General features: G+C 54.7%; 1 protein-coding gene across 1 annotated transcript in view; it reads left to right on the forward strand.

Annotated features, from left to right (window-relative positions):
- OBSCN (obscurin, cytoskeletal calmodulin and titin-interacting RhoGEF) overlaps nt 1-23,611 on the forward strand; it is a 332,859-nt gene that overhangs the window by 275,974 nt on the left and 33,274 nt on the right. The window contains exons 104-109 of the mRNA XM_083186473.1: nt 1,994-2,071; nt 5,498-5,670; nt 6,300-6,326; nt 8,307-8,459; nt 21,447-21,492; nt 23,354-23,431. Of these exons, the coding sequence (XP_083042599.1) occupies nt 1,994-2,071; nt 5,498-5,670; nt 6,300-6,326; nt 8,307-8,459; nt 21,447-21,492; nt 23,354-23,431 (555 nt within the window). The remainder of the gene's footprint in view (nt 1-1,993; nt 2,072-5,497; nt 5,671-6,299; nt 6,327-8,306; nt 8,460-21,446; nt 21,493-23,353; nt 23,432-23,611) is intronic.

Here is a 23,611-nt window from a genome sequence, read left to right on the forward strand (position 1 = left end):
ATATTCTGCTGTGACATATATTGGGATAAAACGAAACCCTAGAAATGTACCGCCCATGAGGAGCATCCTACACTAAATGGGTTGATCCCTGATAAGATTCACTACTTAAGAATCATGGACCGCCCATGAGGAGCATCCTACACTAAATGGGTTGATCCCTGATAAGATTCCCTACTTAAGAATCATGGACCGCCCATGAGGAGCACCCTACACTAAATGGCTTAATCCCTGATAAGATTCCCTACTTAAGAATCATGGACCGCCCATGAGGAGCATCCTACACTATATGGGTTAATTGGGTTAAAGCCATTCGAAAGTGGCACCTTACACAGCTCATCCAATCATGGATAAGAGACTGCTCCTGATGGGGGAGGGGGGGTGTAGCAGAGCAGAGGCTTTTAGTTTCATTGGGATACATTGGCCTAAACCTATAACAAGTCCATGAGCCAAATCGGTGAAGCCCCTTTTTCTAATCTTTAATACTAATTAAAACTAATTATCATCTAATATTGTCTGTTCTTTGGGGTTAGGGTTAGGCACTAGGGGGAGGTTTGGGGTTATACTGTGGGGGAGGTTAGGGTTAGCCTACAGGGAGGGGGAGGTTAGGATTAGGCTGCGGGAGGGGTAGGTTAGGCTGTGGAAGAGTAAAGGTTAGGCTGAGGCTGTGGGAGGTGGTGATTAGGGTTAGGCTGAAAGTGGTGGAGGTTAGGGTTTGGCTGTGGGAGATGTTAAGGTTAGACTGTGGGAGGTAGTGGTTAGGGTTAGGCTGTGGAAGGGGATGATTAGGCTGTAGGAGGGGATGGTTAGGCTGTGGGAGGAAGTGGTTAGGGTTAGGCTGTGGGAGGGAGTGGTTAGGGTTAGGCTGTGGGAGGGGATAGTTAGGGTTAGGCTGTGGGAGGGAGTGGATAGGGTTAGGGTGTGAATGGAGTGGTTAGGGTTAGGCCATGGGAGAGAGTGGTTAGGGTTAGGCTGTGGGAGGGTTATGGTTAGGCTGTGGGAGAGGAGGGTTAGGCTGTGGGAGGGTTATGGTTAGGCTCTTGGAGAGGATGGTTAGGCTGTGGGAGGAAGTGGTTAGGGTTAGGCTGTGGGAGGGAGTGGTTAGGGTTAGGCTGTGGGAGGGGATAGTTAGGGTTAGGCTGTGGGAGGGAGTGGATAGGGTTAGGGTGTGAATGGAGTGGTTAGGGTTAGGCCATGGGAGAGAGTGGTTAGGGTTAGGCTGTGGGAGGGTTATGGTTAGGCTGTGGGAGAGGAGGGTTAGGCTGTGGGAGGGTTATGGTTAGGCTCTTGGAGAGGATGGTTAGGCTGTGGGAGGAAGTGGTTAGGGTTAGGCTGTGGGAGGGAGTGGTGAGGGTTAGGGTGTGAATGGAGTGGTTAGGGTTAGGCCATGGGAGAGAGTGGTTAGGGTTAGGCTGTGGGAGGGTTATGGTTAGGCTGTGGGAGAGGAGGGTTAGGCTGTGGGAGGGTTATGGTTAGGCTCTTGGAGAGGATGGTTAGGCTGTGGGAGGAAGTGGTTAGGGTTAGGCTGTGGGAGGGAGTGGTTAGGGTTAGGCTGTGGGAGGGGATAGTTAGGGTTAGGCTGTGGGAGGGAGTGGATAGGGTTAGGCTGTGAAGGGAGTGGTTAGGGTTAGGCCATGGGAGAGAGTGGTCAGGGTTAGGCTGTGGGAGGGTTATGGTTATGCTGTGGGAGAGGAGGGTTAGGCTGTGGGAGGGTTATGGTAAGGCTCTGGGAGAGGAAGGTTAGGCTGTGAGAGGGAGTGGTTAGGCTTAGGAGTGGGAGGGGATAGTTAGGGTTAGGCTGTGGGAGAGAAGGGTTAGGGTTAGGCTGTGGGAGAGGAGGGATATGGTTAGGCTGTGGGAGAGGAGGGTTAGGCTGTGGGAGAAAGTGGTTAGGCTTAGGCCGTGGGAGGGGATAGTTAGGGTTAGGCTGTGGGAGGAGGTAGTTAAATATGTCATCAATGTGTAAGTAATATATTATGCTTATTCTCCGGTGTAGGTTAAGTTGTACATCAGGCAACTTCTTGAAGCCATTGAATATCTTCACAACAAGAACATCCTTCATTTGGATATTAAGGTAAAGAATATAACTGTATTATATTCATTCGAATTGCCGGCTCTATGTACTTACTTGGACTCTCATCCTCTTTTTATGTCCATGCAAATCTGCAATATCTCTTATATATTTAGCCAGATCTGTCACTCAACCCCTGTGGAGAACGTTCCTGTGTAAAACAGTTTCACTTTCATGTGTCTGACGTTCCACCCCCTTGACATCACCTCCCCCCACCCAGCCAGGGCTACAGTACACGCCCACCATCCACCATTACTCCACAGCCACCATCCACCATTACTCCTGCACATCCCTACCCTCTGCCAGGACCCCCGCGACCCCCCTCCCGCGATTCGCGGGACCCCCCGCGACCCCCCCCTCCCGCGATTTGCGGGACCCCCCGCGACCCCCCCTCCCGCGATTCGCGGGACCCCCCGCGACCCCCCTCCCGCGAATCGCGGGACCCCCGCGACCCCCCCTCCCGCGAATCGCGGGACCCCCGGCCCCCCCCCCCCTCCCGCGAATCGCGGGACCTCCGCGACCCCCCTCCAGCGATTCGCGGGACCCCCGCGACCCCCCCTCCCGCGATTCGCGGGACCCCCGCGACCCCCCCTCCCGCGATTTGCGGAACCCCCGTGACCCCCCCTCCCGCCATTCGCGGGACCCCGCACCCCCCCTCCCGCGATTCGCGGGACCCCCCGCTACCCCCCCTCCCGCGAATCGCGGGACCCCCGCGACCCCCCCTCCCGCGAATCGCGGGACCCCCGCGACCCCCCCTCCCGCGAATCGCGGGACCTCCGCGACCCCCCTCCCGCGATTCGCGGGACCCCCGCGACCCCCCCTCCCGCGAGTCGCGGGAACCCCGCGACCCCCCCTCCCGTGATTCGCGGGACCCCCACGAACCCCCCCCCTCCCGCAATTCGCGGGACCCCCGCGACCCCCCTCCCGCGATTCGCGGGACCCCCGCGACCACCCCGGTATCCGGACTATTGTTAGACAGCACTTACATCGACAGCCATTACATCAACACCATTAGTTCAACAGCTCAATAGGTCGACATGGTTTTAGGTCGACATACCATTAGGTCGACATGTCATTATGTCGACAGCTCATTAGGTCGACAGCTCATTAGGTCGACAGCTCATTAGGTCGACATGTTTTAAGGTCGACACTGCCATTAGGTCGACAGTGTCTATGTCGACAGTCAAAAGGTCGACATGGGTTTTTTCACTGTTTATTGAGCCGACAGGCGGTATTTCATGCCCTACTATCCACTAGGGCGTGGTGGGAGAATAAAATAGTGTGCCGAGCGCAGCGAGGCACCGTGCCCGAAGCATAGCGAGCGGCTGCGGTACACTTCAAATTGTGTCCATGTCGACCTAAAACCATGTCGACCTATTGAGCTGTCGAACTAATGGTGTCGATGTAATGGCTGTCGATGTAAGTGCTGTCTAATATCCGTCCCAGACCCGACCACCCCCTCCCGCGATTCGCTGGACCTCCGCGACCACCCCCTCCCGCGAAACGCGGGACCCCCGCGACCCTCCCGCAAATCGCGGGACCCCAGCGACCCCTCCCTCCCGCGAGACCCCTCCCGCGATTCGCAGGACCCCTGCATCCTCCCCTCCCGCGATTCGCGGGACCCCTGCGACCCCCCCTCCCGGCATTAAAAGGGCCCATGCCCCCCTCACGCAATTCACGGCACCCCCCATACCCCACTTCCTGCGATTCGGAACCCCCCACGACCCCCCCTCCCGCGATTCATGCCCCCTCCCGCGATTCACGGACCCCCGCACCACCCCCCTGCGCCCACCCTCCCTTGATTCACGCCCCCCTCATGCAATTCACGGCAACCCCCCACACCCCCCCTCCTGCGATTCGCAGCCCCCCCACGACCCCCCCCTCCTGCGATTCATGACCCCTCCCGTGATTCACGGACCCCCGCACCACCCCCCCTTGACTCACGGCACCCCACGCGCCCCTCCCGCAATTCACGGACCTCCGCAACCCCCCCTCCCGCAATTCACTAACCCCGACAACCCCCCTCCCGCAATTTGCGGACCCCCCTTCCCACGATTCAAGCCCCCCCGCGCCCCCGCCCACGATTTGCGGACCCCCGCCCCCTCCCGCTAACCGCGGATCCCCACACACCACCCCCCCTCCCGCAATTTGCAGACCCCCTTCCGGCAATTCCACCCCCCAGCGGACCACCGCGGCCCCCGCTCCCGCATTTCACGTAACCCCGTGACAATGGGGGATCCTGTACCACCACAAGCAGGTACCGCCCCTAGGTGGGAAATCCGGCCCTGGCTGCCGCACTGCAGGTTTCCCCACTGCCCTCTGCACCAGCGCCACAACTTTTATCAATGTCTTGCCCACATACCACTATTATACAGCCTCCTGCTCTCATGCACGCTCACTCCCTCCCAGTGGGAGGAGACACTCACCCACTGCCGGGAGCTGCATACTGTCCCCCACCCTCCTCCAGTTCTAGGGATGCCCATCGACCATCAATGATTTTCAAATAATCGATGGTTTATGGCCGATGTTAAATACTTTTGCCATCAATGTGGGAGGACACTGCCCTGCCTCCTGTTCTCCTGCCCCGTAACTTCCGCCAGTGGAGACCCGCTCACCCTGTGTTGCCCAGATTCCCCTATCATGCTTTACCGCCCAGCCTCCTGCTCTCATGCACCCTAACTCCCACCCAGTCGGAGGAGACACTGACTCCTGTATTTCTGTGCTGCCACGCTGGACCCTCACCCACTGGCAGAAGCTGCACAGTGTCCACCACCCTATTTAGTCCCCCGTATGCCCACACACCCCTATCACTACCCAGCTTCCTGCTCTCCTGAACCGTAACTTCCACCACTGGGTAATCGCTGATGCTGTGTTGCCCACATACCCCTATCATGCCTCATATCCCAGCCTCCTGCTCTCATGCACCCTAACTCCCACCCAGTAGGAGGAGACACTGACTCAGGGCCACCGTCCGGTACTCCTGTGCTGCCACGCTGGACCCTCACCCACTGCCAGAAGCTGCAATACAGGGCATCTTTCATACAATTCTAACCATATTTCTCACAATACAAATGTTCACAAATTAAGGGGCGTAGCCCCTTACGCTGGTGTGAAGAGCGCCCGTAGAGCGCGATGAATCACCTAGTGTTATAATATGTACATAATTAAATCTAATTAATTAATCTCCTGCGGGGACCAGCTGGTAACCGTCGGTGGGGTCTAGCTGGGAACCGGTAGTGGGGTGCAGCAGTGGCAGCAGTGTAAGGGGAAGGGGGCGGCAGTGTAAGGGGGAGGGGGGGCGGCAGTGTAAGGGGGAGGGGGGCCGGCATTGCAGCAGCCCCCCTTCTCCACAGAGGTAAGGGCCGCCACTGGTTATATTGTATGTCACAATCAGGGTGATACAGTGACCTCTCTGTCCCATCTCTGCAGCCGGCCAATATACTGATGGTGAGCTCCGATAAGGAGGAGATCAAGCTGTGCGACTTTGGCTCCGCCCAGAAAGTGACCGCGTCAGAGTTCCAGTACTGCCAGTACGGCTGTCCGGAGTTTGTGTCCCCAGAAGTCGCCGGCCATGCCCCGGTGTCGACATCTTCCGACATCTGGTAAATATGAATGAACATGATACAACGGAGATACAGGATCATGTAGATTTAGTGGCTGTGTAACTGTGACAGATCACGTATGTTACATATAGACACATTTCATTGCAAAACACTATACATTAATGTGCAGTGTTGGAGATTTATAAGGAGCCCCTATTAGCTGCACCCCATCTGTTCTTCCGCCTTCGCTGTGCTCTGACTCACTGCCTCTAGCGCTGTGTTAGTGTGAAGCCAATTGGGTATAATACTAATTATTTGCTTATTATTCCATCATCGTTTGTCTGTGTGTTTGTGTCCTGTAATTTGTCTGCAGTGACTAATATACGTCTGTAACGCTTAGTGATAAATTCAGCCCAAAATGGAAGCAGTCGCTGTGGGCGGAGTCTGCGCACGGTTCTTTTATTAGCAGCAGCTTTTGATGTATCGAATATAAATACTTTATGGCTACATTTACCTATAAATCAATATGTCACAGGCTAATAAGATAACTTATTTTCTGCATAACGGATATGTCTGTGCCTGTTCCCTGTAATTTATAAAACATCAGCCAATTAGTGTAGTTTTGGTGATTTCTGTAATGTTATCCCATTCTGAGTCCTGTGACATCGATGTGTGTTATTATTTTGCAGGCCTGTAGGAGTGATCAGCTACTTATGGTGAGTTACTGCGCTGTATACGTATCTACCTGCCACCTGACAATTCTCCAGGCAGCAATATTGGAGGCTGAACCAATGCAGAAGACTCACTTCACTGCTCTGTGCTGCTGGGGACCCTGCTCCTCCCACTATATAACTCTCAGTCTGTGGCTTCCTGCTGCCTCCATTCCCCTCCTCACATCATGTCACTACCCCTGTCACATGCAGCCCTATCCTCACTGACACATCCCTCATCTCCTGATATACTCTGTGCTGCTGGGGACCCTGCTCCACCCACTATATAACTCTCAGTCTGTGGCTTCCTGCTGCCTCTATTCCCCTCCTCACATCATATCACTGCCCCTGTCACATGCATCGCTGTCCTCACTGACACATCACTCATTTCCTGATATACTCTGTGCTGCTGGGGACCCTGCTCCTCCCACTATATAACTCTCAGTCTGTGGCTTCCTGCTGCCTCCATTCCCCTCCTCACATCATGTCACTGCCCCTGTCACATGCATCCCTGTCCTCACTGACACATCACTCATCTCCTGATATACTCTGTGCTGCTGGGGACCCTGCTCCTCCCACTATATAACTCTCAGTCTGTGGCTTCCTGCTGCCTCCATTCCCCTCCTCACATCATATCACTGCCCGTCACATGCAGCCCTGTCCTCACTGACACATACCTCATCTCCTGATATACTCTGTGCTGCTGGGGGACCCTGCTCCTCCCACTATATAACTCTCAGCCTGTGGCTTCCTGCTGCCCCCATTCCCCTCCTCACATCATGTCACTGACCCTGTCATATGCAGCCCTGCCCTCACTGACACATCACTCATCTCCTGATATACTCTGTGCTGCTGGGGGACCCTGCTCCTCCCACTATATAACTCTCAGTCTGTGGCTTCCTGCTGCCCCATTCCCCTCCTCACATCATGTCACTGACCCTGTCACATGCAGCCCTGTCTTCACTGACACATCACTCATCTCCTGATATACTCTGTGCTGCTGGGGGACCCTGCTCCTCCCACTTTATAACTCTCAGTCTGTGGCTTCCTGCTGCCTCCATTCCCCTCCTCACATCATGTCACTGCCCCAGTCACATGCAGCCATGTCCTGGCTGACATCACTCATCTCCTGATATACTCTGTGCTGCTGGGGACCCTGCTCCTCCCACTATATAACTATCAGTCTGTGGCTTCCTGCTGCCTCCATTCCCCTCCTCACATCATGTCACTGCCCCTGTCACATGCAGCCCTGTCCTCACTGACACATCACTCATCTCCTGATATACTCTGTGCTGCTGGGGACCCTGCTCCTCCCACTATATAACTCTCAGTCTGTGGCTTCCTGCGGCCTCCATTCCCCTCCTCACATCATGTCACTGCTCCTGTCACATGCAGCCCTGTCCTCACTGACACATCACTCATCTCCTGATATACACTGTGCTGCTGGGGACACTGCTCCTCCCACTATATAACTCTCAGTCTGTGGCTTCCTGCTGCCTCCATTCCCCTCCTCACATCATGTCACTGCTCCTGTCACATGCAGCCCTGTCCTCACTGACACATCACTCATCTCCTGATATACACTGTGCTGCTGGGGACCCTGCTCCTCCCACTTTATAACTCTCAGTCTGTGGCTTCCTGCTGCCTCCATTCCCCTCCTCACATCATGTCACTGCCTCTGTCACATGCAGCCCTGTCCTCACTGACACATCACTCATCTCCTGATATACACTGTGCTGCTGGGGACCCTGCTCCTCCCACTATATAACTCTCAGTCTGTGGCTTCCTGCTGCCCCCATTCCCCTCCTCATATCATGTCACTGCCCCTGTCACATGCAGCCCTGTCCTCACTGACACACCACTCATCTCCTGATATACTCTGTGCTGCTCTCAGTGGGCACTCCTGATGCCTGGGTAGATGCAGGACTATAGTAATCCTTGGGTACATTATACAGTAACTGTGTGTCCGCCTTCCCCCTCTTGTAGCTTGCTCAGCGTTTCCCCGTTTGCCGGTCAGAATGACAGAGAGACCTTACGCAATGTACAGCAAGGCAAGATCAACTGGAGCTGCCCAGGGTTTGCCCAGCTAAGTGCCAATGCCCAAAACTTCATGAAGTTGACCATTCAGCTGTCCCCGGAGTAAGTATGTGCCATGGTTGTATGTCAGCACTTAGCCACAGTCACACTGACGTGTCTTGTGTAACCCGGGTATCGGGCATCTCCAATGACTGGTCAGCACGTGACTCCGAACCTACATTCTAGGATGTGACTGTCCTCCTGGGCAGTAACGTCACGTTCCCCTAGGGCAGGGGTGGCCAACCGGTCAGAGGTAAAGAGCCGAAAAATATCGGTAGTCAAGCTAAAGAGCCGACATCACGCTCGCGCCGAAGGCGCATGCGCCAAAAAAGGGGCGTCGTTTATTTTGACCCCCTTGGGTGGGTGTGATACAAATATGCCTCCAATAGTGCAGTGCCATATATACATATGCCCCCAATAGTGCCAGATACACATATGCCCCCCACGGTGCCAGGTATGCACCACACGGTGCCGGGTATGCCCCTATGGTGCCAGAAAGCTGGTATGCCCCCACAGTGCCACAAACTGCTATGCCCCCACAGTGCAAATTTTCCAGCAGCAGCACTCACCGTTGTTGCTGCTGCTGCCGGGCGGGGAGAGGACAGTCTGGTGTCCCCCTGCAGTCTTCCTGTCATGTCACTGATGGGAGGAGAGCACAGCACACCGCGCGTCTCCTTCCCCCTCACTTCCCTGTGACTGGGCTGTCCACCAATCAAAGCTCGCTGGCCGGCTCCTGATTGGCTGCTGGCCCGCAAGCTCTGATTGGCGGACGGCCCAGTCACAAGGATGCACAGTAAGGGGTAGGAGAGATGCGCGATGCGTGCTCTCCTCCCCTCGGAAGGAGAAGGGATTCAGGGAACCGGCAGCAGGGGGGACTGGGACGGACGGTTGGCGGCGGGCAGCAGTGGGAGCAGGAGCCTCACTTTACAAGGGGGAGAGCCGCATGAGGCTCAAGAGCCACAGGTTGGCCACCACTGCCCTAGGGGTTGTATGAGTGACCAGTGTATCTGAAAGATATCTGTACTGTGCGGCTAATAATATAGGGGCTCATTTACAGCTGGAGGTGTGTCTGTGTCGCAGTGTTGAGTGAGGATACACAGTGAGTACATACAGACTCCACACATACACCACACACTCCAGGTCGGAATGTCACCATGAAACAGCCATGCTACCCACTGTGACACCATGGTTTTTAATGTGTGTTTTACCCTACATACTGTCAGGTCGTGTACACTTCCAGCTCACGCTGAGCCCCATGATGTGTGTTTTACCCTACATACTGTCAGGGCGTGTACACTTCCAGCTCCCGCTGAGCCCCATGATGTGTGTTTTACCCTACATACTGTCAGGACGTGTACACTTCCAGCTCCGGCTGAGCCCCATGATGTGTGTTTTACCCTACATACTGTCGGGGCGTGTACACGTCCAGCTCACGCTGAGCCCCATGATGTGTGTTTTACCCTACATACTGTCTGGGCGTGTACACTTCCAGCTCCCGCTGAGCCCCATGATGTGTGTTTTACCCTACATACTGTCAGGGCGTGTACACTTCCAGCTCCCGCTGAGCCCCATGATGTGTGTTTTACCCTACATACTGTCAGGGCGTGTACACTTCCAGCTCCCGCTGAGCCCCATGATGTGTGTTTTACCCTACATACTGTCGGGGCGTGTACACTTCCAGCTCCCGCTGAGCCCCATGATGTGTGTTTTACCCTACATACTGTCGGGGCGTGTACACTTCCAGCTCCCGCTGAGCCCCATGATGTGTGTTTTACCCTACATACTGTCGGGGCGTGTACACTTCCAGCTCCCGCTGAGCCCCATGATGTGTGTTTTACCCTACATACTGTCGGGGCGTGTACACTTCCAGCTCCCGCTGAGCCCCATGATGTGTGTTTTACCCTACATACTGTCGGGGCGTGTACACTTCCAGCTCCCGCTGATCCCCATGATGTGTGTTTTACCCTACATACTGTCGGGGCGTGTACACTTCCAGCTCCCGCTGAGCCCCATGATGTGTGTTTTACCCTACATACTGTCAGGGCGTGTACACTTCCAGCTCCCGCTGAGCCCCATGATGTGTGTTTTACCCTACATACTGTCAGGGCGTGTACACTTCCAGCTCCCGCTGAGCCCCATGATGTGTGTTTTACACTACATACTGTCAGGGCGTGTACACTTCCAGCTCCCGCTGAGCCCCATGATGTGTGTTCTACCCTACATACTGTCGGGGCGTGTACACTTCCAGCTCCCGCTGAGCCCCATGATGTGTGTTTTACCCTACATACTGTCAGGGCGTGTACACTTCCAGCTCCCGCTGAGCCCATGATGTGTGTTCTACCCTACATACTGTCAGGGCGTGTACACTTCCAGCTCCAGCTGAGCCCCATGATGTGTGTTTTACCCTACATACTGTCAGGGTGTGTACACTTCCAGCTCCCGCTGAGCCCCATGATGTGTGTTTTACCCTACATACTGTCGGGGCGTGTACACTTCCAGCTCCCGCTGAGCCCCATGATGTGTGTTTTACCCTACATACTGTCAGGGCGTGTACACTTCCAGCTCCCGCTGAGCCCCATGATGTGTGTTTTACCCTACATACTGTCAGGGCGTGTACACTTCCAGCTCCCGCTGAGCCCCATGATGTGTGTTTTACCCTACATACTGTCAGGACGTGTACACTTCCAGCTCCCGCTGAGCCCCATGATGTGTGTTTTACCCTACATACTGTCGGGGCGTGTACACGTCCAGCTCCCGCTGAGCCCCATGATGTGTGTTTTACCCTACATACTGTTGGGGCGTGTACACTTCCAGCTCCCGCTGAGCCCCATGATGTGTGTTTTACCCTACATACTGTCAGGGCGTGTATACTTCCAGCTCCCGCTGAGCCCCATGATGTGTGTTTTACCCTACATACTGTCAGGGCGTGTACACTTCCAGCTCCCGCTGAGCCCCATGATGTGTGTTTTACCCTACATACTGTCGGGGCGTGTACACTTCCAGCTCCCGCTGAGCCCCATGATGTGTGTTTTACCCTACATACTGTCAGGGCGTGTACACTTCCAGCTCCCGCTGAGCCCCATGATGTGTGTTTTACCCTACATATATACTGTCGGGACGTGTACACTTCCAGCTCCCGCTGAGCCCCATGATGTGTGTTTTACCCTACATACTGTCGGGGCGTGTACACTTCCAGCTCCCGCTGAGCCCCATGATGTGTGTTTTACCCTACATACTGTCGGGGCGTGTACACTTCCAGCTCCCGCTGAGCCCAATGATGTGTGTTTTACACTACATACTGTCAGGACGTGTACACTTCCAGCTCCCGCTGAGCCCCATGATGTGTGTTTTACCCTACATACTGTCAGGGCGTGTACACTTCCAGCTCCCGCTGAGCCCCATGATGTGTGTTTTACCCTACATACTGTCGGGGCGTGTACACTTCCAGCTCCCGCTGAGCCCCATGATGTGTGTTTTACCCTACATACTGTCAGGGCGTGTACACTTCCAGCTCCCGCTGAGCCCCATGATGTGTGTTTTACCCTACATACTGTCGGGGCGTGTACACTTCCAGCTCCCGCTGAGCCCCATGATGTGTGTTTTACACTACATACTGTCAGGGCGTGTACACTTCCAGCTCCCACTGAGCCCCTTGATGTGTGTTTTACCCTACATACTGTCGGGGTGTGTACACTTCCAGCTCCCGCTGAGCCCCATGATGTATGTTTTACCCTACATACTGTCGGGGCGTGTACACTTCCAGCTCCCACTGAGCCCCATGATGTGTGTTTTACCCTACATACTGTCGGGGCGTGTACACTTCCAGCTCCTGCTGAGCCCCATGATGTGTGTTTTACACTACATACTGTCAGGGCGTGTACACTTCCAGCTCCCACTGAGCCCCATGATGTGTGTTCTACCCTACATACTGTCGGGGCGTGTACACTTCCAGCTCCCCCTGAGCCCCATGATGTTTGTTTTACCCTACATACTGTCGGGGCGTGAACACTTCCAGCTCCCGCTGAGCCCCATGATGTGTGTTTTACCCTACATACTGTCGGGGCGTGTACACTTCCAGCTCCCGCTGAGCCCCATGATGTGTGTTTTACCCTACATACTGTCGGGGTGTGTACACTTCCAGCTCCCGCTGAGCCCCATGATGTGTGTTTTACCCTACATACTGTCGGGGCGTGTACACTTCCAGCTCCCGCTGAGCCCCATGATGTGTGTTTTACCCTACATACTGTCGGGGCGTGTACACTTCCAGCTCCCGCTGAGCCCCATGATGTGTGTTTTACCCTACATACTGTCGGGGCGTGTACACTTCCAGCTCCCGCTGAGCCCCATGATGTGTGTTTTACCCTACATACTGTCGGGACGTGTACACTTCCAGCTCCCGCTGAGCCCCATGATGTGTGTTTTACCCTACATACTGTCAGGGCGTGTACACTTCCAGCTCCCGCTGAGCCCCATGATGTGTGTTTTACCCTACATACTGTCGGGGCGTGTACACTTCCAGCTCCCGCTGAGCCCCATGATGTGTGTTTTACACTACATACTGTCGGGGCGTGTACACTTCCAGCTCCCGCTGAGCCCCATGATGTGTGTTTTACCCTGCATACTGTCAGGGCGTGTACACTTCCAGCTCCCGCTGAGCCCCATGATGTGTGTTTAACCCTGCATACTGTCAGGGCGTGTACACTTCCAGCTCCCGCTGAGCCCCATGATGTGTGTTTTACCCTACATACTGTCGGGGCGTGTACACTTCCAGCTCCCGCTGAGCCCCATGATGTGTGTTTTACCCTACATACTGTCGGGGCGTGTACACTTTCAGCTCCCGCTGAGCCCCATGATGTGTGTTTTACCCTACATACTGTCGGGGCGTGTACACTTCCAGCTCCCACTGAGCCCCATGATGTGTGTTTTACCCTACATACTGTCGGGGCGTGTACACTTCCAGCTCCCACTGAGCCCCATGATGTGTGTATTACACTACATACTGTCGGGGCGTGTACACTTCCAGCTCCCGCTGAGCCCCATGATGTGTGTTTTACCCTACATACTGTCAGGGCGTGTACACTTCCAGCTCCCACTGAGCCCCATGATGTGTGTTTTACCCTACATACTGTCAGGGTGTGTACACTTCCAGCTCCCACTGAGCCCCATGATGTGTGTTTTACACTACATACTGTCGGGGCGTGTACACTTCCAGCTCCCGCTGAGCCCCATGATGTGTGTTTTACCCTACATACTGTCAGGGCGTGTACACTTCCAGCTCCCGCTGAGCCCCATGATGTGTGTTCTACCCTACATACTGTCGGGGCGTGTACACTTCCAGCTCCCGCTGAGCCCCACGATGTGTGTTTTACCCTACATACTGTCAGGGCGTGTACACTTCCAGCTCCCACTGAACCCCAATGATGTGTGTTTGTCGGGGCGTGTACACTTCCAGCTCCCGCTGAGCCCCATGATGTGTGTTTTACCCTACATACTGTCAGGGCGTGTACACTTCCAGCTCCCGCTGAGCCCCATGATGTGTGTTTTACCCTACATACTGTCGGGGCGTGTACACTTCCAGCTCCCGCTGAGCCTCATGATGTGTGTTTTACCCTACATAGTGTCAGGGCGTGTACACTTCCAGCTCCCGCTGAGCCCCATGATGTGTGTTTTACCCTACATACTGTCAGGGCGTGTACACTTCCAGCTCCCGCTGAGCCCCATGATGTGTGTTTTACCCTACATACTGTCAGGGCGTGTACACTTCCAGCTCCCGCTGAGCCCCATGATGTGTGTTTTACCCTACATACTGTCGGGGTGTGTACACTTCCAGCTCCCGCTGAGCCCCATGATGTGTGTTTTACCCTACATACTGTCAGGGCGTGTACACTTCCAGCTCCCGCTGAGCCCCATGATGTGTGTTTTACCCTACATACTGTCGGGGCGTGTACACTTCCAGCTCCCGCTGAGCCCCATGATGTGTGTTTTACCCTACATACTGTCGGGGCGTGTACACTTCCAGCTCCCGCTGAGCCCCATGATGTGTGTTTTACCCTACATACTGTCGGGGTGTGTACACTTCCAGCTCCCGCTGAGCCCCATGATGTGTGTTTTACCCTACATACTGTCGGGGCGTGTACACTTCCAGCTCCCGCTGAGCCCCACGATGTGTGTTTTACCCTACATACTGTCAGGGCGTGTACACTTCCAGCTCCCACTGAACCCCAATGATGTGTGTTTGTCGGGGCGTGTACACTTCCAGCTCCCGCTGAGCCCCATGATGTGTGTTTTACCCTACATACTGTCAGGGCGTGTACACTTCCAGCTCCCGCTGAGCCCCATGATGTGTGTTTTACCCTACATACTGTCGGGGCGTGTACACTTCCAGCTCCCGCTGAGCCCCATGATGTGTGTTTTACCCTACATACTGTCGGGGTGTGTACACTTCCAGCTCCCGCTGAGCCCCATGATGTGTGTTTTACCCTACATACTGTCAGGGCGTGTACACTTCCAGCTCCCGCTGAGCCCCATGATGTGTGTTTTACCCTACATACTGTCGGGGCGTGTACACTTCCAGCTCCCGCTGAGCCCCATGATGTGTGTTTTACCCTACATACTGTCGGGGCGTGTACACTTCCAGCTCCCGCTGAGCCCCATGATGTGTGTTTTACCCTACATACTGTCGGGGTGTGTACACTTCCAGCTCCCGCTGAGCCCCATGATGTGTGTTTTACCCTACATACTGTCAGGGCGTGTACACTTCCAGCTCCCGCTGAGCCCCATGATGTGTGTTTTACCCTACATACTGTCGGGGCGTGTACACTTCCAGCTCCCGCTGAGCCCCATGATGTGTGTTTTACACTACTTACTGTCGGGGCGTGTACACTTTCAGCTCCCGCTGAGCCCCATGATGTGTGTTTTACACTACATACTGTCAGGGCGTGTACACTTCCACCTCCCGCTGAGCCCCATGATGTGTGTTTTACCCTACATACTGTCAGGGCGTGTACACTTCCAGCTCCCGCTGAGCCCTATGATGTGTGTTTTACCCTACATACTGTCGGGGCGTGTACACTTCCAGCTCCCACTGAGCCCCATGATGTGTGTTTTACCCTATATACTGTCGGGGCGTGTACACTTCCAGCTCCCGCTGAGCCCCATGATGTGTGTTTTACCCTACATACTGTCAGGGCGTGTACACTTCCAGCTCCCGCTGAGCCCCATGATGTGTGTTTTACCCTACATACTGTCGGGGCGTGTACACTTCCAGCTCCCGCTGAGCCCCATGATGTGTGTTTTACCCTACATACTGTCGGGGCGTGTACACTTCCAGCTCCCGCTGAGCCCCATGATGTGTGTTTTACCCTACATACTGTCGGGGCGTGTACACTTCCAGCTCCCGCTGAGCCCCATGATGTGTGTTTTACCCTACATACTGTCGGGGCGTGTACACTTCCAGCTCCCACTGAGCCCCATGATGTGTGTATTACACTACATACTGTCGGGGCGTGTACACTTCCAGCTCCCGCTGAGCCCCATGATGTGTGTTTTACCCTACATACTGTCGGGGCGTGTACACTTCCAGCTCCCGCTGAGCCCCATGATGTGTGTTTTACCCTACATACTGTCGGGGCGTGTACACTTCCAGCTCCCGCTGAGCCCCATGATGTGTGTTTTACCCTACATACTGTCGGGGCGTTTACACTTCCAGCTCCCGCTGAGCCCCATGATGTGTGTTTTACCCTACATACTGTCGGGGCGTGTACACTTCCAGCTCCCACTGAGCCCCATGATGTGTGTTTTACCCTACATACTGTCAGGGCGTGTACACTTCCAGCTCCCGCTGAGCCCCATGATGTGTGTTTTACCCTACATACTGTCGGGGCGTGTACACTTCCAGCTCCCACTGAGCCCCATGATGTGTGTTTTACCCTACATACTGTCGGGGCGTTTACACTTCCAGCTCCCGCTGAGCCCCATGATGTGTGTTTTACCCTACATACTGTCGGGGCGTGTACACTTCCAGCTCCCACTGAGCCCCATGATGTGTGTTTTACCCTACATACTGTCAGGGCGTACACACTTCCAGCTCCCGCTGAGCCCCATGATGTGTGTTTTACCCTACATACTGTCGGGGCGTGTACACTTCCAGCGCCCGCTGAGCCCCATGATGTGTGTTTTACCCTACATACTGTCGGGGCGTGTACACGTCCAGCTCCCGCTGAGCCCCATGATGTGTGTTTTACCCTACATACTGTCAGGGCGTGTACACTTCCAGCTCCCGCTGAGCCCCATGATGTGTGTTTTACCCTACATACTGTCGGGGCGTGTACACGTCCAGCTCCCGCTGAGCCCCATGATGTGTGTTTTACCCTACATACTGTCGGGGCGTGTACACTTCCAGCTCCCGCTGAGCCCCATGATGTGTATTTTACCCTACATACTGTCGGGCGTGTACACTTCCAGCTCCCGCTGAGCCCCATGATGTGTGTTTTACCCTACATACTGTCGGGGCGTTTACACTTCCAGCTCCCGCTGAGCCCCATGATGTGTGTTTTACCCTACATACTGTCAGGGCGTGTACACTTCCAGCTCCCGCTGAGCCCCATGATGTGTGTTTTACCCTACATACTGTCGGGGCGTGTACACTTCCAGCGCCCGCTGAGCCCCATGATGTGTGTTTTACCCTACATACTGTCAGGGCGTGTACACGTCCAGCTCCCGCTGAGCCCCATGATGTGTGTTTTACCCTACATACTGTCAGGGCGTGTACACTTCCAGCTCCCGCTGAGCCCCATGATGTGTGTTTTACCCTACATACTGTCAGGGCGTGTACACTTCCAGCTCCCGCTGAGCCCCATGATGTGTGTTTTACCCTACATACTGTCGGGGCGTGTACACTTCCAGCTCCCACTGAGCCCCATGATGTGTGTATTACACTACATACTGTCGGGGCGTGTACACTTCCAGCTCCCGCTGAGCCCCATGATGTGTGTTTTACCCTACATACTGTCAGGGCGTGTACACTTCCAGCTCCCACTGAGCCCCATGATGTGTGTTTTACCCTACATACTGTCAGGGTGTGTACACTTCCAGCTCCCACTGAGCCCCATGATGTGTGTTTTACACTACATACTGTCGGGGCGTGTACACTTCCAGCTCCCGCTGAGCCCCATGATGTGTGTTTTACCCTACATACTGTCAGGGCGTGTACACTTCCAGCTCCCGCTGAGCCCCATGATGTGTGTTCTACCCTACATACTGTCGGGGCGTGTACACTTCCAGCTCCCGCTGAGCCCCACGATGTGTGTTTTACCCTACATACTGTCAGGGCGTGTACACTTCCAGCTCCCACTGAACCCCAATGATGTGTGTTTGTCGGGGCGTGTACACTTCCAGCTCCCGCTGAGCCCCATGATGTGTGTTTTACCCTACATACTGTCAGGGCGTGTACACTTCCAGCTCCCGCTGAGCCCCATGATGTGTGTTTTACCCTACATACTGTCGGGGCGTGTACACTTCCAGCTCCCGCTGAGCCCCATGATGTGTGTTTTACCCTACATACTGTCGGGGTGTGTACACTTCCAGCTCCCGCTGAGCCCCATGATGTGTGTTTTACCCTACATACTGTCAGGGCGTGTACACTTCCAGCTCCCGCTGAGCCCCATGATGTGTGTTTTACCCTACATACTGTCGGGGCGTGTACACTTCCAGCTCCCGCTGAGCCCCATGATGTGTGTTTTACCCTACATACTGTCGGGGCGTGTACACTTCCAGCTCCCGCTGAGCCCCATGATGTGTGTTTTACCCTACATACTGTCGGGGTGTGTACACTTCCAGCTCCCGCTGAGCCCCATGATGTGTGTTTTACCCTACATACTGTCGGGGCGTGTACACTTCCAGCTCCCGCTGAGCCCCACGATGTGTGTTTTACCCTACATACTGTCAGGGCGTGTACACTTCCAGCTCCCACTGAACCCCAATGATGTGTGTTTGTCGGGGCGTGTACACTTCCAGCTCCCGCTGAGCCCCATGATGTGTGTTTTACCCTACATACTGTCAGGGCGTGTACACTTCCAGCTCCCGCTGAGCCCCATGATGTGTGTTTTACCCTACATACTGTCGGGGCGTGTACACTTCCAGCTCCCGCTGAGCCCCATGATGTGTGTTTTACCCTACATACTGTCGGGGTGTGTACACTTCCAGCTCCCGCTGAGCCCCATGATGTGTGTTTTACCCTACATACTGTCAGGGCGTGTACACTTCCAGCTCCCGCTGAGCCCCATGATGTGTGTTTTACCCTACATACTGTCGGGGCGTGTACACTTCCAGCTCCCGCTGAGCCCCATGATGTGTGTTTTACCCTACATACTGTCGGGGCGTGTACACTTCCAGCTCCCGCTGAGCCCCATGATGTGTGTTTTACCCTACATACTGTCGGGGTGTGTACACTTCCAGCTCCCGCTGAGCCCCATGATGTGTGTTTTACCCTACATACTGTCAGGGCGTGTACACTTCCAGCTCCCGCTGAGCCCCATGATGTGTGTTTTACCCTACATACTGTCGGGGCGTGTACACTTCCAGCTCCCGCTGAGCCCCATGATGTGTGTTTTACACTACTTACTGTCGGGGCGTGTACACTTTCAGCTCCCGCTGAGCCCCATGATGTGTGTTTTACACTACATACTGTCAGGGCGTGTACACTTCCACCTCCCGCTGAGCCCCATGATGTGTGTTTTACCCTACATACTGTCAGGGCGTGTACACTTCCAGCTCCCGCTGAGCCCTATGATGTGTGTTTTACCCTACATACTGTCGGGGCGTGTACACTTCCAGCTCCCACTGAGCCCCATGATGTGTGTTTTACCCTATATACTGTCGGGGCGTGTACACTTCCAGCTCCCGCTGAGCCCCATGATGTGTGTTTTACCCTACATACTGTCAGGGCGTGTACACTTCCAGCTCCCGCTGAGCCCCATGATGTGTGTTTTACCCTACATACTGTCGGGGCGTGTTCACTTCCAGCTCCCGCTGAGCCCCATGATGTGTGTTTTACCCTACATACTGTCGGGGCGTGTACACTTCCATCTCCCGCTGAGCCCCATGATGTGTGTTTTACCCTACATACTGTCGGGGCGTGTACACTTCCAGCTCCCGCTGAGCCCCATGATGTGTGTTTTACCCTACATACTGTCGGGGCGTGTACACTTCCAGCTCCCACTGAGCCCCATGATGTGTGTATTACACTACATACTGTCGGGGCGTGTACACTTCCAGCTCCCGCTGAGCCCCATGATGTGTGTTTTACCCTACATACTGTCGGGGCGTGTACACGTCCAGCTCCCGCTGAGCCCCATGATGTGTGTTTTACCCTACATACTGTCGGGACGTGTACACTTCCAGCTCCCACTGAGCCCCATGATGTGTGTTTTACCCTACATACTGTCGGGGCGTTTACACTTCCAGCTCCCGCTGAGCCCCATGATGTGTGTTTTACCCTACATACTGTCGGGACGTGTACACTTCCAGCTCCCACTGGGCCTCATGATGTGTGTTTTACCCTACATACTGTCAGGGCGTGTACACTTCCAGCTCCCGCTGAGCCCCATGATGTGTGTTTTACCCTACATACTGTCGGGGCGTGTACACGTCCAGCTCCCGCTGAGCCCCATGATGTGTGTTTTACCCTACATACTGTCGGGACGTGTACACTTCCAGCTCCCACTGAGCCCCATGATGTGTGTTTTACCCTACATACTGTCGGGGCGTGTACACTTCCAGCTCCCGCTGAGCCCCATGATGTGTGTTTTACCCTACATACTGTCAGGGTGTGTACACTTCCAGCTCCCGCTGAGCCCCATGATGTGTGTTTTACCCTACATACTGTCGGGGCGTGTACACTTCCAGCTCCCGCTGAGCCCCATGATATGTGTTTTACCCTACATACTGTCGGAGCGTGTACACTTCCAGCTCCTGCTGAGCCCCATGATGTGTGTTTTACCCTACATACTGTCAGGGCGTGTACACTTCCAGCTCCCGCTGAGCCCCATGATGTGTGTTTTACCCTACATACTGTCGGGGCGTGTACACTTCCAGCGCCTGCTGAGCCCCATGATGTGTGTTTTACCCTACATACTGTCAGGGCGTGTACACGTCCAGCTCCCGCTGAGCCCCATGATGTGTGTTTTACCCTACATACTGTCAGGGCGTGTACACTTCCAGCTCCCGCTGAGCCCCATGATGTGTGTTTTACCCTACATACTGTCGGGGCGTGTACACTTCCAGCTCCCACTGAGCCCCATGATGTGTGTTTTACCCTACATACTGTCGGGGCGTGTACACTTCCAGCTCCCGCTGAGCCCCATGATGTGTGTTTTACCCTACATACTGTCAGGGCGTGTACACTTCCAGCTCCCGCTGAGCCCCATGATGTCTGTTTTACCCTACATACTGTCAGGGCGTGTACACGTCCAGCTCCCGCTGAGCCCCATGATGTGTATTTTACCCTACATACTGTCGGGGCGTGTACACTTCCAGCTCCCGCTGAGCCCCATGATGTGTGTTTTACCCTACATACTGTCAGGGCGTGTACACTTCCAGCTCCCACTGAGCCCCATGATGTGTGTTTTACCCTACATACTGTCAGGGCGTACACACTTCCAGCTCCCGCTGAGCCCCATGATGTGTGTTTTACCCTACATACTGTCGGGGCGTGTACACTTCCAGCTCCCGCTGAGCCCCATGATGTGTGTTTTACCCTACATACTGTCGGGGCGTGTACACTTCCAGCTCCCGCTGAGCCCCATGATGTGTGTTTTACCCTACATACTGTCGGGACGTGTACACTTCCAGCTCCCGCTGAGCCCCATGATGTGTGTTTTACCCTACATACTGTCGGGACGTGTACACTTCCAGCTCCCGCTGAGCCCCATGATGTGTGTTTTACCCTACATACTGTCGGGGCGTGTACACTTCCAGCTCCCGCTGAGCCCCATGATGTGTGTTTTAATGTTATACTTTGTATCTCTCTGTCGCCTGTCTCTTTCTGATCAGGACGCGGCCCAGCGCCACCGACTGTCTCCAGCATTCATGGTTTGTGGTAAGTTCTAACGTTTTCTCTTTGTAACTCTCCCTTTCCTGTGTGACATTAATGAATCCTGTGCATTACACGGTGACTTGTGCCCTGTGCTGAATCCGTTCACTATCAGCACGGATGGCGCACAGTCACCTGACCTGGCGATATAATGGTCTCGGTAACAATGGTGTTGATGCTATTATTATACAATACTGATGCTCCGTAGCTATGCTATGCTGTAACAATGGGTCCAGTTCAGACTCTTCTGTGAATTAGCACGGTTCGTAATGCACAGTGATGGGTTGTCATTGCCGGCCATTCGCAACAAGATTGACAAGCGGACGGCATTTGTGGGCAGCACCCTGGCGTTTTCTGGAAGTGCTGCAAAAAAACCGCAGGTGCCTCCTTCGTGGGGTCCATTCAATGGGGAGCGATTGAGAATGAATGTCCCCCTATTTGCGCTACTGCAATGCCATTTGCAGCAGTGCACAGGGGCGGGATTTCAATCTGGTGGGAGGCGGCTAACTGGTTACTGGGCTCAAAAAGTAGCAGCCCATTTGTTATCCATGAGAACAGCCAATGGCGTAACTATACATTGGGCGCCCCCCGCTGGAAATTTCATCCGCCCCCCCTAAAATATAGCCTGCACCCCCATTGAAAGAAAGCCCACCGCCATCCCCCCCAACCCATCTTCTCGCCAGGACCCACAGATATACTTATCTGCGGTCCCGGCTCTCCTCCTGGCAGGCTTCAGTTAATGAAAACGACCCTCACAAAATGTCCGCCCCCTAACAGCAGACCGTTTTTGGGGATGCTGGAGGAGGCTGCCGCCTCCTCTGGCAACCTCAAAAATATGCAAACATAAATGATGCAGCCTTGCAAAGAAGTCTGTCCGCTGCGGGCATTACAGCGATGACTTGGAGTTGGACTGTGCCCATCCGCTGGTTGCTGCAGTGTTGTGAGCTGCTGGTATCTGCCAGCTGCTGCCCCTCCTGCTGGGTGATACCCCAGCTCAGGGTGTGCGGGCCAGGCAATGCTTCCATGCTGACAGGGTGTAGGGGCACAGAACACCCCATGTCCGGTGGAATTTCATTTTAACATTCATCCTTTATAATAAATTTTAACACTGCTCCTCCACTCAATGGGGGAATTCAACTGCGTTGTACATAAGTGGCCACTAGATTTGACCAATTCAAGTGTTGCTCCGTTCAGCGCTGACATTGTGGTTATGTTGTTCCACCTGTTATGTTTGGCGGGTTGGTACCTAGGCCCTTATTCTGATCGGTGCGGAAATTTCCGCATGCGGACGGACCGCCGATGTTGATCGTCTGCGCATGTGCAGAGGTCACTCTGCGCATGTGCAGGCGATTTCGCCGCACGGATTCTTTATACGCCGCACAGGGGGCGTAGAGGGGCGTGAGGGGCTACTTAGCCTCATTACCCTATGCATACGCCCCGCGTTTCATGGGCGTTCCCATGCAAACGCGGGGCGTATGCATGGTAATGAGGCCGTGACGCGTGGGTACGGGGCGGCATCTGACATCGCCGGATGTCAGCTGCCCGCCCCCATACATGATTTCACACGGACAAGTGTCCGTGTGGTCTTGTGTTGCGGGACCTGGTGGAGCGTGCGGCCCTGCATTCGATGTTCGGCGACCATCGAATGCAGGGGCTGCTCCCAAGACGGAGGAGGCGTATCCCCGTCCAATTTCATGCGGATCGCCACATATCCGCATACGGACGGCAGGTGGCGATCCGTATGGAAGGCGGGGATTCGCCTGCACGGTTGCGGCCGCATATTCTGATCGGGCCGCACCGATCAGAATAAGGGCCCTAGTTATTTTATAATGGAGCATGTACTAAGCAAGTTACTTCTTTGCTTCAGGAGAGCTCCAGCCCGGAAGACACACAGCCAATCAGGTCCAAGAACCTAAGATTCCTTGTTGCGCGCAGCAGGTGGCAGGTGAGTGCTCCATCCGTTATACGCTCGGGAAGCCGCTCCCTGTTCAGTAGACTTTCATTGTTTTTGTCTCTGCCACATAAATCCCGCCCATCTCCTTTCGCCGAAACCAAAAGGCAACCTTCTCATTCCTGATATCCCGCAACATAGCCTGTGGGGAGGGGGGGCTGTGGGACGACACTG

Source organism: Crinia signifera, chromosome 5 (genome assembly GCF_055691185.1).
Source record: "Crinia signifera chromosome 5, ASM5569118v1, whole genome shotgun sequence".
NCBI classification, from domain to species: Eukaryota; Metazoa; Chordata; class Amphibia; order Anura; family Myobatrachidae; genus Crinia; species Crinia signifera.